The sequence below is a fragment of the Oreochromis aureus genome, linkage group 3 (assembly GCF_013358895.1).
Source record: "Oreochromis aureus strain Israel breed Guangdong linkage group 3, ZZ_aureus, whole genome shotgun sequence".
In the NCBI taxonomy this organism is placed as follows: Eukaryota; Metazoa; Chordata; class Actinopteri; order Cichliformes; family Cichlidae; genus Oreochromis; species Oreochromis aureus.
In genome coordinates this window covers 33,923,355-33,942,244 of record NC_052944.1, presented here as the reverse complement: position 1 = coordinate 33,942,244, position 18,890 = coordinate 33,923,355, and the positions used below count along the sequence as shown (strand labels likewise).

Below are 18,890 nucleotides of genomic sequence, written 5' to 3'. Positions count from 1 at the left end.
ACACGCTGACAGACCGACTATTTAATGATGGGGTTCTGGTACGTGCTACAACATCAGGCCAGAGTAGGCCTGGGAGCCAGCAAGCAGTAACTCCATATTCCTACAATGGCTACCTCTCTTTGATTTTTTTATTAGCTGCGATTTAGTTAGAAAATTATAGCATCACAGCTTAGTTGAAAGCAATTTCAGATTATGTTTCAATGTTTCAATAAAACAGTTGCTCAAAAAAGAAGGCATAATCTCAGTTAAATATAGTGGAGACTGTGTGTTGAGTTATATGTTATTGTACCACCAGGTGGTGCCAAAATGAAGCTACAGAAGCAAATCCCTACAGGCGTGTTTGTCAGCAGAAAATAATTGAGCATGTAACTCTGCAGCAGGGCCAGCATAAAGCAACGAAAACAACCAAGGAGATTGTTGAAACTACTAAAACATGCATCATTAAAACCTGTAAGAATAGCCTGGAGAAATCATCTTCAATGAAGAAATTTGATTTTCTAAAAATCCTTGAATTGTTGTGATGAAAGATCTCTTAAATGTTTGGTGAAATCAAATCATAAAAAATCTCTTACAGAATTCACTCTTTATTATTATTGTGTCATTAAAGAAAGAACATTCCACACTGCAAAGAGAAATCCGGGGATTGTAAAATGTATTTTTCCTCAAATTACTGGAAACTGATGTCACTAAGAGGAAGAAGCAGAGTGGAAGTGAGCAGCCACCCAACCTGCACACACAGCAGGATCAATAATATCTAAATAAAAGGAAATCTGTCCAAGTTAAAGTCGAATCACACCAAAGAATAACTGTATTTACCACACTCTTAACAAGAGAGCAATCTTCATATACTTTAAATACAATAATGAATGAACAAAATGTTAAAACTAGAAAGCTTGTCCTCAACTACTGTTACAGAGATTTGTTCTTTTCATTAAAAAGGATTAAATGATTTGACGGGTCTCGAATTAACATGCAGATTTACACCGAAATGGGCCCCAGTAGCATAATCTAATAGTTAGCTTTAGCATGGCATTAGCCCAGCAGTCAGTTCTGAATATTCCCTATAGAATGGCTTGTATTTTAATTCTAACTTCACCTCATGACCAATTTAGAAAAAGTCCTCTAAGGCCTGCTTCGAGGTATGCAAACTACATGGAAATCCAGTTTAGTTGAGCTCGATTCAAGGTAGATGCTCATTTTCAGATCTGATATTTCTCTCTGATGAGACAAACACAACTCGTCTTCTTTAGTCGTTCATCACCTTAAATAACCCTGAAAGTTTGCATTCCTTCATGTTTATTTATGCACTCCAACAGAAAAAGGAAATATACAGATATAACCTAAGAAATAAAGAACAAATCAATCAATAAGTTGTATGAAAAGTAGAACAGATGTTTTTGTTTGTTTTCACTTTTGCAAATGATAAATGTAATATACCAAAGGTACATTAGGTACGTTTATGATATTGAGCCTCTTTTATGCAGATATAGAAACAAACAGTGGCAACTATGGGGGGCATTTCTGATGCTTTAAGAGGTATTTCTTTTCTGGAGGTTTCCACCAGCTCACATTTAGGTCATCAGATGTGCCGCCCAGGTTATTTTTAACCTGTGTAAGAGAAACAAAAATTTAATGGTTATATCGAAACATAAACATTCATTAGCAAATCTAATAAACCAGTCACATGGCTGGAACTCAGCGCGTTCAGGCATGTAGTTCAAACTGAGCATGAGAATGAGGAAGAAAGGGGGTTTAAATGACACTGAGCATGGCATTGTTGGTGGTGACAGACAGTCTGGTCTTAGTATTTCAGGAGCTGCTGATCTGCTGGGATTTTCCAACAATCCATAGCTAAGCTTTACAGGGAATGCTCTGAAAACGAGAAAATATACAGTGAGCTGAAGTGCTCTGGTTGAAAATACCTTGATGTCAGGGGTCAGAGAAGAATGAAAATACTGCCTTGTTACATCAAGTTATGCAGAAGAGCATCTCTAATAGATTAAAGCAGCAGAAGACAACACTGGGTGCCCCATCTGTTAGCTAAGAACAAGAATCCAAGGATACAGTTCACTCAGGCTCACCAAATTAGGCCAAAAGAAGATTAGAAAAATGTTTAATATGTCTCAGATTCTGATGCGACATTCAGAAAGAGTCAGAATCTGACACTTTCTGGGAACACCCTGCGCATCTTAGTACTAGGAAGCATCATTTAAATACCACATCATCCCTAAATGTTGTTCCTGACCATGCCTATCTACTGTATCCACAGTTCACTGTATGGCCTCTATAGTGACCAGATCTCAATGCATTAGGGCACCTTTGGGATGTGGTGGAACGGGAGATTCACATCATGGATGTGCAACAAATTTGAAGCAACTGTGTGATGCTGTTACGGCAATATGGAGTCAGATGTCTGAGGAATGTTTACAGCAACTTGTTTAGTCAAAGCCATGAAAAATGAAAACTCCCTGAAGGCAAAAATGAGACTATCTGAGTACTACTACACTGTATGTGATAAACTGTCCAGTGAGTATAGATGGTCACCTTTAAAGTTTGTACAAAAGAGTCTAATAAAGTTGTGTCCATTTAAAATGTATGTTGATGTTACAGTGACCTACAGAGTTGATATTCAGTCCACCTCAAAAATGTCTGGCAATTGTTCTCATTACATAAACTTTACTTGGCATTTTATGGCTGTACACAACTTACCCATTTCAAGACGGACTCCCTCAAACCCGGGTCTGTCATGTCCACATCAGCATTGAGCTGCATTTGCACCAAGGTCTTCTTCCGAGGAGCTGGTAAGGTTATAAATTCCTCTTTAATTTTAGTTCATCGTCATTTCAAATGCTAACAGTGGTAATTATACAATTATACATATATTGATAAACTACACTGTAATATAAGTGTAAAACCTCAACGGTGCTTTCCAGTTATATCTGCCTTTAGTTTTCTTGCTCTAATCACCTTTTATTTTTTAATTACAGGAATTGGTCCTTCCGACTTTCTGCCACTACATTGCACTGCAGATCCCACGAGGTTTACACACACTCTTTGAAAATTATTATAAATACACTTTGAACAGTAACCCTGTATTTGGTGACAATATATATCTTGATGGATAATATTATCTTCGATTTGGGAAAACAAATTTAAAAAATGATCAAAATGACTTATTTTGATACTACAGAGCTAGTCATCACTGATAATGATTTTGACCTCTGCGAATTTTTAAAGGGTTATCATACAAATCACAGTTTGTGGTTTATGACAGAAGAAAGAAATGATTACCGGTGTAGCAAATAAAGGGCTGTTTTTCAGCATAGCTCCTTTGGACCATCCCAAGAGGATTGCTGCTGACCTCAAGCACACCACAATCGCTGAGCTGAGCTGACGTTAACACCGAGAGTCTCCAGGGTATGAACGAGGGTTGGCTTCCATCAGACCACCTCCAGGACATCCTGGTCAGGCCGATCCACACCTGCTGGTTTGTCACCATGGCTTGCAGCAGGTCATTTTCCTGCTGGTTCCGCACTCGGGCCAGATCTGTGTGCTTAGACCTGCAGTAGCTCTGAGCAGAGAGCCAGTCCATGGGGTTGGTGATCAGGACAAACCTTTTAGAAACGTCAGTGGCAAGTGCTACAGAAAAAAACAAATGTTTGAAAAAAAAAATGCTCAGTTAGTCAGCAGAGTAATTTTAATATCTCGAATTACATAATAATCATGATCCTGGGGTGCACAATGTTAGATCAAAGGTTTCCAGAATGTTATAAAACAAAGTGCAAAGAGTTGCTGTACCATAATTCATATGAATTTTGCTTGTAATTGCGTAATTTTTGATTTGGCTGCTTATAACTCTCTCATTTTAAGGTTAAAAGACTGACTCTCGTTTCAAAGCAAAGGGGGGGGGGGGGACTGTGGCTCACACAAGAGGTAAGAAACACAAAAACTGTTAAAGATCCTACCAGTGTAGCAGAAGAAGCTCAAAGTGGAGTTGCACGGTGTAGCATACCATCCCCCTGTTGCTGACATGCTTGCACAGGACTGAACACTGGGCTCACCAGTTGCCCAGTTCCAGAACGCAGGTTCTCCTTCAATGTAGTCATCATTTTCAGACACTGACCAGCCCCAATCTCTGTACAAACCTAAGTACACCAAGGGACCACCAGACCCCACAAGACCTGCTAAATCCTCCAAGTCCTGCTCATCAGTTATGGTTGCCAAATCAGTGTATGTATCTCTACAGTACTGCTGGGCAGTGAGCCAGTCTTTAGGGTCGTTGATAAAGTGGTACAGAGGACGTTGGTAAGAGAAGGTGAAATGGCACAGACCTGTGTGTAATGACAAAGATTTTAAAAAACCAACAAAAAGCTTTTGTATCACAACTTTTATGCGTTCTACATCCATCCTTCAACACTTCAGTATTGATGTTGATCAATGATTTTAAAGGTAAGAGAGAAAATGTACTCACCAGAGAATAGGAAGATGCCAAACATCTTCTTCTCCATGGTCTCTGCTTTCAGAAAGATGAAAGTATACTCGTAAAAACACAGAAAGATGGATTACATTCAAATTTCAGGCAAAAGATGCACAATAATCTAAGCCACCAATAACTCCTACCTGTGATGGAGACAGCTGTGACGTGAAAAGCCGTCTGCAGTCTTCTCTTGAATCTGCAAATTCAAAGCAGGTGTCCGCCTGGATTTATGTCCTCGCAGGTGGATGCAAAAACCTACTTTTGTTCAAGAAAAGGAGTTTTGCATGTCTGTGACCTCCAGCAAACACGAAATCGGACACGTCTCGAACATAAACTCAACTAAGTATTATATTTAATGGTAAAGATTCCTAAACGAAATAATGCCACGGTTTTCATCATCTCCACTGAGAGCTTTGCTGCTTAAACTGACAAGACTCTATCTCATCAAGTATTCTTAATAGTCTTTTATATTTTCCTTAAGACTGGATTTATATCCATCAGGAAGAAAGATGACTCGAAGTACGAAATGCTTTCGTAAGCAGTAAGTTTGCCTGTAGAAGATAAGAAAGTTTGAATATTGTGGTTTGCATTTGTTCAACATGTGCCAAGCATAAAAGCTGATTAAGCTGCAAAGACAATGACTTATCATAGACTTTCCTTAAAGCGTTTTTCATATCAGAAGCAGGAGGACATAACTCAGAAGTCCTCGCTTTCTCATAGAGGACAAATAATCCCTCCTGCAGCATTTAGCCTTAGTCAGAAGGCCTATGTAAATGCAAAGCACATGGAAACACACGTAGTCCTGCTGGGGCTGATGCAAACATTTATTTAAAAAACAAATCACCACAAAACACTGATCAAAACATAGTCACAGCCTTATTCTGGCAATGTCTCTCTTTTTTAATTAACTAACAACAACCATAATAAATAAGCACCAGTAAACAAGTGAAGTAGGGTCAGACTCAAAGGCGCATGTCTCTGCATCACTGTACTGAATTACTGAGCACCAATAAACATTATAACGTTAAATACATTGTGTAACTAAAATACAATTTGAATACAAATTCAGGTGTGGCAGCAGCGTTCTGGATCACTGCTGCTTTATGAGAAGGGCGGGTTATACAATAAGACACTTTTGTCAAGCATTTAAGTGCATTTAGTTTGTCGCTCATTTAACATTAAAGATGTTTTTGTGCTTTTTGACATTTTTTGCCTCAATTTTTTTTTTTTACATAATTTTAACCCTGTAAAGCCTGAAGCATGAAATAATTGCCAGAAAATTCTAATCTTTTGAAGCTGAAGTGTTCATTAAATTTAAAAATGAATAAATTAAATACCAATTTGTATATAGGAGTTTTAATTTTTACTACATTTGGCATTTTTGTGTACAGTTTGTTTATCTTGAAAACTTCAATAAAGAGGGTTAGGGTTCAAAAATCATACTTAAGTCTTAAAATGGGATGGACCAAATATAATACATTTGACTTTACAGGGTTAGTGTTGCATGTTTTTGAACGTGAGTGGGATGAAGTTTAAATTGATTTCTATATTCATTCATTTTAAATTTAGGATGACATATAGTTCTTACTTAACTATAACTATATCTCATCCTGCATTTCTGCACCTTATACTCCAATCTGCGCATTAAAATGTTTTATATTTCTTAAATAATTACGTTCTAAAATACACTCATCAAACTAAAAAGAACCCAAACACTTTCTGTTCAAAGATGCAAAGATGAAGCTTAGTCAGGGCCAATTAATCCCGAATAGCTAGAAGAAATTAAAAATTGCATCTGAAACAGGAGATTGGGCTTTATTGTGGCTTCTTTCACATCATGGATGATGATTGGTTAAAAACACAATATGAAAAAAAGAAACATTTCTTGCTGTTAGTGCAACTTAGTCCAAAAAAAAACCTTTTAGAACAAGTTCAGCAAATATTTTAGAGAAAGGCTCTTCATTTAAGCACCACTGTCACCATTCACATCAATACTTCAAACCGTGAAACATTCAGATTTATATGTTCCATAGAACCCAAATACCAAAAAAGCTTTAATATTAATATTCGACTTTAGTAAAGATAAAACATCCCTTGCATCTTTAAAAAGCAGGTGTAGGCTCTTCCAGTCTATGACTCATGGTTGACAGTTGTGATAATCAATGGCCCTTTGTTTTTTCCTTCGTCGCAAACGCCCGGGCTGAAGAAGGGATAGACTTTCTCAGAGAAAAGGCACCCAGTAAAGGTGTAGATGTGAGATCTGGCCTCCACGTCGAAGAACGAGACGGTTCCCTCGTCGTAATCCGTAAAGACCCCCACAATCTCCGGTTTCTCCTTGAGAGGAAGACGGACTGAGGGGGAGTCTAAAGCTCGATACTCATCGCCGTTCCTCAAGCGCACTGTCCAGTAGCCGTTCTCTGGCTTGGAGGTGATCATGCCCTTCCTGTTGACAGATCCTTTGACCACGCCCAGATCCCAGAAGGTCTTTTGACCGACTAAAACCTGATTAAAAACCAAATATGAGAATGAGAGAGATCAAAAATGTGTTTCGCATTTCTAGGATTACTAGGATTTTATAATTAAGTAGTTCACCTGAAAGTAGAACCTCCCCGAGATGTAGCCTTGCTTGGCCAGAACACAGATGACGGGGTCGAAGCGTTGGGGGTTGTCCGGAACAACGTGAAGAAGCTCGCCACGACCTGCTTGCTTCCCGTCAGCTGTCAAGACGATGTTTGGATGGGCAGTGTCCGGATCTAAAACCACGTCAACTAGAAGGTAAAATGAAAATAACTTTAGTTTATACGACTTCCAATGGTTGGTATGCAAACCAGACATGATTGGCTTGCATAAACTAAGGCTGATAGAAAAATACAGTCTTTAACAGAAGTCATCTCCGCTCATGATCCTAGAGTTTTTTTTTCTTAATTCTAGTGTTTGAAGTTTAAGACTTTTTTGTTTTTAAGATGCACCAGTCATCCTGCACCCATAATTTGGATACAAAAGTTAAGAAAGTTAAGAAAGGTTCTCTAAGCATATGACTAAAAGTATCTTTAGAAGCATCCCTGTACATGAGCAATCCAGCACGCAAAACATGCATTTGCCTAAATACGACAGAATAACACAGAAAGCAATGCAGTGCTATTTATTTATGCATTTAAATGTGTGCATACCTGCATATTTCTGCATCCTCTTCATCTCTGTCATAAGAAAAGTAAGATGATGAGTTCTGACATTTTTAAGAAGAGCTCCAGCTCAAAAATAAAAGGCTGTTTTTCCTGCTAAGCTTGTGTTACCTTCTTTCTTCAAATTGTCCATTTCATTCATGAGGGTCCGTTCAACTTTAGACAACGCTCTCCGCACCGTCCCCACACAGAGCTCAGGTGGTATGTTGATCTCCATCCACTCTTTTGTGGGTGGAGGTGATGTAATAGAGGGCAAATGCTTTATAAGAGAGAAATAGAGCAAAGAAAGTTTAATGCTGGCATTTAAAATTTAGTATTTTTATATAAAAAATGGAAAAAACTAAATGAATGCCCTTAACACACATTCAATATTTCCTACATATAGAGATGAGATTTTGAAAAAATACAATTAAGTGATGCCAAAGCCAAAAAATTTAACCGTCATCAGTCTAACTCAAAGTCCTAGTTTAATGTTAACCTGTAGGAGGTGCAGGTGATCCTCAGTATTCTTCAGCTCCTCCATCTCCGTGTTTCTCCTCTGCAGCTCAGTGATCTCCTGCTGCAGGTCACTGATGAGCTCCTCCGCCCTCCTCTCCACTGCCTTCTGCTTCTCCTTTATCTCTGCATTCACTTCAGTCTGTCTCTCCTTGATGGTATGAATCAGAGACGTAAAGAGACGATCGCTCTCCTTCACCTCCATCTCTCCACTTACCTGAATGAAAAAGAAAAGATTAAGTTATGCGTTATTTTTGCTGCTGTTTGATCATCTTAGTCTTTTCGATGGTCTATTTCTGAAATCCTTCCCTACTTTTCCTGCACAGCTTCACCATGACATTAAAAACACTGACTGTCTTGTTGTATTGCAATGACCTTCGGGTCCTTGAATTTTAATGTGCATGTTCCTTTAATACAAGCAGCCCCTCCAAAAATTGCCCTCCAGGACAGCCCTGGTCTGTCCAGCTGGACTACCCCATCACAGGAATGTCTGAAGAAACCACACTGACCAAAGTCAGTAAATCAATCGCATTACGTGACTGTGCCATAGATAGTATAAAAGATGCAGGAAAAAAAACCTAGTCAATCATAAGTCTTCAGATATCCTGGATAATTTGTCATCCTGACACTTCTGAATGACCATAATTTTGTTCATGTTTTTTCAATATGACCTGAACCTAGAGACTAAGCCCATAATTTCATCAGAAACGTACTTACTGAGTCACAGAGAAAGGGGGGAAACTGCAGGCTATTTTCACATAGACTTAAATGCAATCTGATGCCATGATCCCTGGGCCATGTAGGCGGTGTTGTCTCTATTGTGATGAATTCTGTATTCTGATGTAAACTCTTCAAACAAACCAATCAGGATTTAGAATACATCACAGTACAGAAACATTAGTGAAGGTCTCAAATTATCCTACAACCTGGATGGGTTACCAGTGCGTCATGTGACTAACATAGAAAGAGAGACAATCATTCACACTTAGGAGCAAATTAGAATCACCAATTAACCTAAGCCCACTAGATGCGTTTTTGGACTGTGGGAGAAAGCCTGTGGGCCTGGAGGAAACCCACACAGACATGGGCAGAACATGCAAACTCTGGAAAGGGTAATTATGGAGTTCCAGAGGGTTTCATACTGTGACCAGTATTGTTTACATTATGCATGATTCCCCTGGCAGTATCATTCAAAGGTATAGCATACATATTCCCTGCTATGTAGCTGTGCAGATGTTACTGAGCTTGATCTATCCATACAGTCAGATGACACTTAACAATTAGTTAAGACATCAAGACCTGGCTGACCTCTAATTTCTTGCTTCTACGTTCACATGGGGGATGGGGTTTTTGTACTCGGACCAAAAATTCTTGTGTTGTCATGTTGTCTAACCGGATTCCTACTCTGGATGGCATTACCTTGGTCTCCAGTAACACTGTGAGGAACCTTGGAGTTGTTTTTGACCAAGATATGTCCTTCAGTTCACATATTAAACAAGTATGAAGAACTGCGATCGTGGCTCAAGAGTTGGCAGTTTGTTTTGTAATCGGAAGGTTGCCCCGGCTCCGACAGTCTCGGTCGTTGTGTCCTTGGGCAAGACACTTCACCCGTTGCCTACTGGTGGTGGTCAGAGGGCCCGGTGGCGCCAGTGTCCGGCAGCCTCGCCTCTGTCAGTGCGCCCCAGGGCGGCTGTGGCTACAATGTAGCTTGCCATCACCAGTGTGTGGATGACTGAATGTAGTGTAAAGCGCTTTGGGGTCCTTAGGGACTAAGTAAAGCGCTATACAAATACAGGCCATTTACCAACTGCTTTCTTGCATTTCCACAGTATCTCTAAAATTAGAAACATCCTGTCTAAGACTGACGCTGAAAAACTAGTTCGTGCTTTTATTAAATCACACCCTAACCCGTCTCTTAGTTACGCTGCAATAAGCGTAGGCTGCTGCAGACTTTCCATGATGCACTGAGTGTTTCTTCTTCACTCACCTTTTTCACTCCCTATTTTTTATACAACCCTCTGCATTTAGTCATTTGTAATTATTCTCTGGTTTTCTTCCACAGAGTGCCTTTTGTCCTGTCTCCCATCCCCCACCTGCCCTGTTTCCTCTATATGTTATTCTCTCATTTGAGTTTTGCAAATGTGCAAATTGCTACATTTGCTTGTCTGTGTTTTCTGTGTTGATCTCTGTGCTTTTGCGTCCTCATTTATGCACATTCTAAATATGGCACCTGAGGTATTTTTGTAACTGCAAGGGCTGCCCCTGGTGGCTGTTCAGAATAAAGCAGGTTCCACACTTGCTCCAGATTTAGGAATGGGAATCTGTCCTGTGTACATTCTATGGACTATACATCTTCAAGGTGCACTGAGGTCCTACAAAACAATGGCATGTACCTGAATTAAGAAGAATAAATCTTTTCTAGCAGCTGTATTTTATTACGTTCCACTGAGCCTCTGCTTTTGGTGAAATCAGTGTCCCTGACTCCTTTACTAGTCGAGTATTTTTCAGTTTGAACACTCAAAGCGCTTCCTACTATAAATCTCATTCTCCCAGTCACACATGCATTGATACAGTGGTTTTATCTATGCCCGAGTGCTTCATCTAACATTCACTCTCTGATAGATCTATTAGTGGACATTTGGGGTTTGCTATTCTGCTCTACGAGACAAGATTAATTCTACTCTTGGTCTAATTTCATGAAACTAACTGAACTGTTTATACGCCTAGCCTCCTAAAGAACTGATGTTTGTGTAAAAGTCTCTCTAAGCTTTTACCAAACTCATGTCAGACTTTCTAAACACATTTGTTGACTTTGACCAAAACAAGAAATCAGTAAGAGAGAATCCAACAAACCACATGACAGAAATATTTGCGTCGTAGCTCACCGTGCTGAGCTTCAAACAGTTTTTGATCTCCTCCACTTTCTTCAGTCGCTCCTGGATCATCTGCTGAAAATCAGCCTCACTCTTCTTAATAAGGACCTAATTAGGCACATAATAAATAAAAAGGCATTGCTGGTTGGCATGACTACAGGAAGTTGAGTCATTATTCTTTTTCCTCCATGATAGTAGACGAGGCAAATAGATTCATCTCGAAATTCAACCGTATTAAATAGTTTGTTAAAGAGATTTCACTGCTAAATATCGAGATTCTATTTCAGTATGAAAACTGTAGCACTTTCTTCTTGTATAGATATTATGTACATATTACCTCACTAGCCATGAAGGAGATAGGTCCTAGTGTTCATAAGACCAAAGACCATGAGTATAAGAACCATGCAAACATCCATCAGTTTTAATTGTGGCCTTTAGAAACCCATGGGTCTACCCTAACAATTATTGTAATCATAATCCTTTATTTCAGCAGGTTGTCTTGTGGAGCACTAGACACACTGTTTGTGAGTAGGCACAGCATGGTCTAAAACTAAGTGTGTGTAAGAGGAACTATAGATTTATAAGTATACATAGAAACGTCCACCACACACCTTCCTCTCCGTGCTCTCGTCCTCTACGGAAACAACCTTGTGATCTCTGTGCTCAGTCTCAGTGCAGAACTGGCACACACACTTCTGCTCATCCCTGCAGAACATCTCCAGCAGCCGCTCGTGCTTCTTACACATCCTGTCCTGCAGGTTCTTCACCGGCTCCATGAGCTTGTGCAGCTTCAGGGTGACCACCCTCTTGTGAGGCTCCAGGTGGGATTCACAGTACGATGTCAGACACACCAGGCAGGACTTCAGTGCTTTCACCTGCAGGGACGTGGCGGCACAGACATCACACACCACCTCACCCGGCTGGGCTGAAGACAGCGGCGCGGCCGATGAGCAGACTATCATCTGTTTGAATGTGTCTGCGAGCTCTTTGAAAGCTATATTTATGCTTATTTCAGGCCTTGAAGGGAACGACCTGTCACACGCGGGGCACTGGCAGACGTCAATACCTTCCCACTTGCTCTGAATGCAGGTTTGGCAGAAGTTGTGTCCGCAGGGAGTCGTCACCGGGTCTGTGAACACCTGCTCACAGACGGGACAGTAGAACTGTTTTTCTGGTAACATGTTGGAGGCCATGACCTGCAGAACTGTAAATGAGGAAGTCAAATGATAAGATGCAGGCAGAAGGAGTAAATGCAAATGTCTGAATGTCGTGATGAGAGGAGAGCTCGATAAAACGTATTGTTCATGTTTGAAAACACTACCAGAAAAAAATTATTTTAGCAATTCAATTCAATTCAATTTTATTTATATAGCTTGAGGCAACACAAGGACTTTATTAACAAACGTTTAGCACTCTTGTAACTTCTGCTTGTGTGTGTGTGTGTGCGTGTGTGTGTGTGCGTGTGTGTGTGTGCGTGTGTGTGTGTGCGTGTGTGTAATTGTGTAATTGTGTAAATATGTTGAAGCATGCACTTCTTGAAATTCAGGCTGCATACACCCTGCACTCTTCAGTGTGCTTAATGAATGAGTCATTGTTTCCCAAACTAACACACCCATTCTTTCCACATGTTATTACTGTAATATAATAATAGTCTACTCTTCCACCAATCAAAATATCTTGCTTAAAGATCAGATGCTACAAAAACACAGCACTTCTGAGCTCATACATGTGACACTAGTTTCACAAAGCATGAAGGCAGCAATTTAACCCAAGAAACATTAAAGACTTTTGTAATTTGTTTTTATTTTAAAGGAAAGACTGGAAAAATACATATGCAAGGTCATTAAGGGTGAATCCAGATGTTTGGAAATTCTGCAATGAAATGGGTACATTTGATATTAATGGTTAAAATTAATACATTTTTAATTAATTATTTATTTAAGATAAAATGTATCAATTGAAATATGGTATCAAGTTACACGAGTTAACTGCTGTCATTTATGAGCAGTAACTCCGACAAGTCAGCTCTGACAAGTGTTCAGGTTTTGGTTTTTTTTGGTTTGTTTGTTTTGGGTTTATATACAGTATATGTTTCTGTCTTAACCTTCTGAGGTGTGAGTCCCTATTTCTAACCCTTATTGACCCTAATTTCACCCTTGCCCTATAATTCAGGGAAAGCAAAAACAGGCTTTGTTCCCTCTCTTGGTTCACATTTGTTGCCTAATGGACAAAACTGAAGAGAACAATTTAATAAAAAGTCCATTTTCTGATTGTCCCAGTTCCGAGTTGGGGTTAGACGTTAATAGCAGGTGGTGAGGGGCAAAGGCTGTGTGGTTTTTTTTGGGCTTCCCCAATCCGATCTGATATATATTTGGCAAAGAGGGGAATAAAAGCAATGCACAGGACATCATATGTCACTACTGGGCCTTGAGTTATAGGGTATTGTTGCACTCAAGTTCTTCTTGTGTGTTAAGCAATAAGGTTAGGGGTCCTGAGGTAGACTAGTAGACGGGTTTAAGGGTTGTGATTATCATAATGACTTAGATGTTAAAGGGTTGTTAAAGGGTTAAATGCTCACAAACATAGTGGTGTTGGAAGAACTGCAACCACAGGAGAATATGAGGAAAGCAGCTCCTGAAGAAAACCCAACCTGGCAGTTATTACCAAATAACTACAATTAGTAAAAACTGAACTTTACGCCCTTTGTTAAAGAACCAGCTTAGCTAAATTTGTGGTAAACAAATGAAAGTTTACTGCCCTTAGCTTTGCATAATTACTGCTTCTCTCCAGAAGTACCAGAATCAGCCAGCCAGCTCACTAATGTAAACTTTTCATATTATTTGTTTAATCTACTCCATAAACCAAGGTGTAAAAACAGCAGTGGGGGTTTCTTATCCAAGTAACGTGAAGCCACAGCAAGACACAGCCAACTTTTTACACCTTTTTAAAATCTTTATAGTGAACTAAGTTTGACAACTGCTACGTAGTCACTACACAAAGGGATTTATATGAATCTCCCCAGCCAAGAACAGGCATTTTACTTCACACTCCCTTAAGAACACATTCCAGTGCAAACACAGTAAAGGCTTTTAGGCCATATACAGATCTAACTGGGTCAATCATTACAAACTTCAGTCATCATAAAGATTTATTCCATACTTGGAACAAGCTGATCGGGCAGTGAGTGGATTTTAACTACGCTGAAAGCTACAAAACTAAAGAGGGAAGCAGCTTATGTAAAGGCACCAATTAAATGCATTCAGTCAACAAGTGCACAAACAGGCGGCTGTTTTTTTAGAGAATAGTCTTAAGCACACAAGTAAAGCTTGTTACATTTCAAATGCAAACAACTAGCAACATTTTACATGTGTTATTACTGTACTCTTTGAATACTCAGGATTTAGCTTTGTGCAGCAAGCCGGCTATCTAAACAACTGTCCAATAAGTGGTGCACATGTGCTGTTCCTCTTTTGAATTAATTGATGCTGCTTGACCTGATCTGTTTCACAGTTTAAGAATTAAATAAAAAACTTTCTGCTCATACTTACAGCTTTTCTTCTGTAATGGAAGTTATCCAGCCACTCCTGTGTTCTTACTGACAGCAGATCAGGTGACTCCTGCTGCATAAATTGGCATGAATAGATAACAGGACTAGCTGTTAAACAGGAAAATGTAACGTCACAACTGTTATTCATCAGCCCGGCCCTCCCACTCCTGAGCCCTGCTCCGGTTTCTCTTTACTTCCTAATCTTAAAACGGCAGCATTCTCAGCACAGCCCAGCATTAGTTACATACCACATGAATGTGCACGTTTAGCACATACTTTGTGTGCACAGGAGTGTGTAATAATAGGTTTCATACTAGCAAGGAGTGTGTTTACCTCATGGGTGTGGTGTTGAAGTCCAATGGTTCAATGTTTTCCCCTCACGAAGGCCTTAGACAGCAGAATACTCTGAGGAATGCTGCAGAGCTTTGCACTGGTTAAAAGGACATGTTCAGCTTTCATAATCAAACTTGAATAAAAGCCATGAGGAAGAATAGATGGGCACAGGGAAGGCTGGCTGATATCATCTCTGAATGGAGCTACAGTAGCTGTTTCACACCCACTGGGGCTCTTAGATAAAAACTGGAGCCAAACTGGTTGGTTTGAGCTCATTTTCAGATTAGTGATCATGTGACTGACGTGTGATGGAGTCTTTTCAAAGCGCTGGAAGTGTTGAGCTCTGACTTTAGAACAAATTTACTGAGTGGTAAAGTTTCATGAAGTTTCTTCTTGTACTCCATTTCAATTTTAACTCTACGTTTATTCTACACATTTACTGCTTTATTATTTTAAATTGTTTCATGCAGAAGATAAGAAGTGATAAGTACATATCTATATATGAAATATTTTAAAAGTACAGGGTACAGCTGCAAAGTATTGACAGCATTGTTAAGTAGTAGAAGGACTTTAAAGGTATAATGTACTGTGAAGTGATTTTAATACTTGGCTAATACGGTCAAATTTCTGCATAGCTCTAAGGTCTCTGGCTGCTGAATTTCCAATAAGCTGAAGCCATCCTGCTGATGATTTAGATCAGCGGTCCCCAACCCCCCGGGCCATGTACCGGTATCGGTTGTTGAGGCTTGGGTGTGAAATATATAGTTTTCAGGGTTTTTATCGGTTTTTAGCATTAACTCTGCTTCCCTGGGTCTTTTCCCGTGTGTTATGAATAAATCTTCTTTTTTGGTACCAGTACTGGTTTTATTTTGTTGTTTTTATCCGCGACACCTTAAAAGCCGGTCCGTGAAAATATTGTTGGACAAAAACCAGCATGTGGCACGAAAAAGGGTGGCGAGCGCTGATTTAGATAATCTGGTATATAGAATGTTTAACAGGTTTGATATGTTAAACATTCTCTAAAAGATTTAAAGGTTATTTAAGTATTTTCTAACTTCTGATATATTTTAAGCAGTAAAAAGCATTTGTGTTAACCTTATTGACATGATTATCAAAACTGAAATGAGTCAAGGATCCTGATTTGCTCACAGTGTTTCAGAGAAACTGATGATAATTATGAACAAATTTTATATCTTTGATTTTTTGGACCAGCAACAAATATTTCTGTCTTGTCTCTGTTCTTCTCTTAAACGTTTCCAGCAGTTCACATTTCATCAAGACACCTCATTACTTTGTGAACAGAGGTTAGATCATTAAAGGAAAGTGATAAGTACACCTGTGTGTCATCTGCATAAGAACGGTACAATATATTTTGATTCGTTATGACGGTGCCAAGTGGGACCATGTAAAAGTTAAAGAGTAATGGACCAAGGACTGACCCTTGAGGAACTCCTGATTGATTTTTTATTTTTGCAGATCTAAAACTGCTAATTGCAACATAAAAACTTCTGCTCTTTAGATACGATGAGAGCTAGTCAAGAACCTGACCTGTTAAAACAACTGAGTCATGAAGCCTTTGAATTAAAATGTCATGATGCACGGTGTCAAAAGCAGCAATGAGATCACCTGAGAATGAGAATGAGACTTTCTGTGAATCACTTTTGATGTTTAGGTCACTGACCTGTTTCTGTGCTATGATTCAATCTGAACCCTAACTGGCACTTATAAAGTCAATAAGTTGAAAATTGCTTATTTAGTTGTTTGTGAACATTTTTCAAATATTTCACTGAGGAATGGCCGATTAGAAATAGGTTTATAATTACTAATTACAAATAAATCTAGGCTGAGATTGCAGCACATTTGAGAGAAACAGGGAATGCAGCCTGGTTCTGCTGGAAGTTTCTTCCTGTTACAAGGCAGTTTTTCCTTCCCACTGTTGCCAAGTGCTAAAAGGTGGGGTTGTCTGATTGTCTGGTTTTACTCTGCACTATTTTCTCTCTACTATTGTAGGGCCTTTACCTTACAGTCTAATGTACAATATAATACAGTTTTTCTCGATTGGTTTGGCTCATTTCCTGAAACCGAGATGACATTCTCAAAATAACATGGACAAATCTCCAAACCACCTTGCAATTGTTCACAACAGAATGTCATTTTCATTGGTTTAATCAAATTGCAAATGCTTTAGTACATGTCTCAAGTGACTCTGTGCTTCTTTTCAAATGATTATGTACAAGTAGCTACAGTTAGCACAATGAGCCCACATTTAGCACATTTTCCAAATAAATAGATCTTGCCGATCTAAACTGATTAGTTGATTTTTCAGTGAAATGGTCACTCACTCCAAAACATATCAGCATGGTTTCATTGTGTAAGTCATCATATGCACAATTGTCTGTTCAACTGTCAAAATTAGTCAAAGATATAATACCATGAAAGAATATCTTGGAACATTTGATAAAGTTATGACAGTACTTGACAATCAATCAGGTGAAATTAGAACTAACGAAGGAGCAGTTTCCCACATCTCAGATGACCAATCAAACAGGTTGTTCAGATACCTGACAGGTGTTGTCTATGATTATGACTGCTGCCAAAAGTATATAGACAGAGCTTGGCCGGGGCCAGTTTCATTTGCAGTGTGAACATGGAAGCACCTCGCCAAGTACAACAGCAACTTCCTGCTCGAGGAAGAGGAAGAAGAAGAAGAAGAAGGAAGAGGAGGAGTGAGAATGCGTGGAGGAATAGGGGAAGAGGCCGAGGAGCACGGAGGCACCATGATGTCCCAGATGAAATCCGGGCCACCCTTATTGACCACGTTATAAACCATCGCCTCACAATGGCAGAGGCAGGTCGCCGAGTGCAGCCTAATGTGCCTCGGTCTACAGTCTCCTCCATCATCCAAACCTTTCGCAGGGAAAACAGGTACAGAACTATGCTATTGAACTATTCAGTGTTGGTGTGTGTGTAGGCCTAGAGTACTGTAATATCGTCATGTGATGTTATATGATACTATAAAAATGACAAAGACAAAAAATGGAGAAAATACTGTGAATAGTATTCCAGTCACTGTGCAGTGCATCACACTTCTAGTACCATAAGACAGCAGTACAATTACATTGGTAACTCATTTTGTAACAAATTTACAGTGTTGACCTTTGACTTGTATGTCTAGGATTGGACGATAGCCTCAAGTGGGTGGCAGAAGAAAACTTCTAAATGAACAACAAGAACGAGAAATATGCAACATGGTCATTGCAAATAATGCCATCACACTGAGACAGATTCGTAATGCAATCCTGCTAGACAATGTAATGTTCCAAAATATAAACTCTATCAGCATCTCCACAATAGACCGGGTATTGAAGAAACATCAGATGACCATGAAACAGATTTACAGGGTACCATTTGAGAGAAACTCTGACAGAGTGAAAGGGCTGCGGTACCAGTATGTGCATGTAAGTCAACTACTGGTTGTCTATCATTGTAACACTATTACAGTAAGACATGGTTACCACTGTTTTTTTTTTTTGTTTTATGTTATCCTTTTCACCTTCAGAATCCAGCTTTGTGTGACTAGAGCATTTTGCCTAGAAATTGTCTTCAGTTTTCCACTCCCTGTTTGTACAGTACTTTAGATCCTCCCTGCAGTATCTGTCTCTACTTGACTGATTAGATTTATTTCTATTCTATTGTAGAGAATAATGGCATTAGAAGGCAACGAAACCCCTCACATCCTAGTGTTCGTTGATGAAGCTGGCTTCAACCTGGCCAAAGGTCGAAGGCGTGGCCGTAACATCATTGGCCACCGAGCCACTGTGGATGTCCCAGGCCAGCGAGGAGCAAATATAACAATGTGTGCCCCTATATCAGAAAGAGGTGTGGCACACACATTCCCAGTTTAGGGCCCTACAATACACAAAAGCTCCTCAATTTTTGGACCACCTTTATACTGATCTGATCCCAGAAAATGAGAGAGGTGT

At 39.5% G+C, this 18,890-nt stretch overlaps 2 protein-coding genes across 3 annotated transcripts; both read right to left on the bottom strand.

The window, feature by feature from the left end:
- Positions 1-607: 607 nt before the first annotated feature.
- LOC120439105 (putative C-type lectin domain family 20 member A) lies at positions 608-4,855 on the bottom strand. Of its 2 annotated transcripts, none has more exons than XM_039609821.1 (6): positions 4,621-4,855; positions 4,472-4,516; positions 3,966-4,331; positions 3,292-3,639; positions 2,710-2,798; positions 608-1,608 (listed from the first exon to the last, which is right to left on the bottom strand). In XM_039609821.1, the coding sequence occupies exons 2-6, from the start codon at positions 4,506-4,508 to the stop codon at positions 1,507-1,509; spliced, it is 942 nt and encodes a 313-aa protein (XP_039465755.1). In that variant the 5' UTR covers positions 4,509-4,516; positions 4,621-4,855; the 3' UTR covers positions 608-1,506. The 2 variants fall into 2 exon arrangements, with proteins under 2 accessions (XP_039465755.1, XP_039465754.1); XM_039609820.1 differs by having other exon boundaries at positions 4,472-4,513.
- Positions 4,856-5,283: 428 nt separating this feature from the next.
- On the bottom strand, positions 5,284-14,915 carry LOC116327676 (E3 ubiquitin-protein ligase TRIM39-like). The gene is made up of 8 exons (XM_031749320.2): positions 14,576-14,915; positions 11,639-12,231; positions 11,040-11,135; positions 8,138-8,371; positions 7,771-7,918; positions 7,648-7,674; positions 7,070-7,245; positions 5,284-6,979 (listed from the first exon to the last, which is right to left on the bottom strand). The coding sequence occupies exons 2-8, from the start codon at positions 12,218-12,220 to the stop codon at positions 6,608-6,610; spliced, it is 1,635 nt and encodes a 544-aa protein (XP_031605180.1). The 5' UTR covers positions 12,221-12,231; positions 14,576-14,915; the 3' UTR covers positions 5,284-6,607.
- Between the last annotated feature and the right edge of the window lie 3,975 nt (positions 14,916-18,890).

Bases quoted from the DNA above. Each gene is read 5' to 3' on its own strand.
- LOC120439105 (XM_039609821.1), bottom strand. From the start codon at position 4,508: ATGGAGAAGAAGATGTTTGGCATCTTCCTATTCTCTG. The intron at 4,332-4,471 runs GTGAGTACATTT...CATTACACACAG, and splicing joins TGGCATCTTCCTATTCTCTG to GTCTGTGCCATTTCACCTTC. The intron at 1,609-2,709 runs GTAAGTTGTGTA...TCTCTTACACAG, and splicing joins GGGAGTCCGTCTTGAAATGG to GTTAAAAATAACCTGGGCGG.
- LOC116327676 (XM_031749320.2), bottom strand. From the start codon at position 12,220: ATGGCCTCCAACATGTTACCAGAAAAACAGTTCTACTGTCCCGTCTGT. The intron at 7,675-7,770 runs GTAACACAAGCT...TTCTTATGACAG, and splicing joins GGACAATTTGAAGAAAGAAG to AGATGAAGAGGATGCAGAAA. The intron at 7,246-7,647 runs GTATGCACACAT...TTTACCTTCTAG, and splicing joins GAGGATGCAGAAATATGCAG to TTGACGTGGTTTTAGATCCG.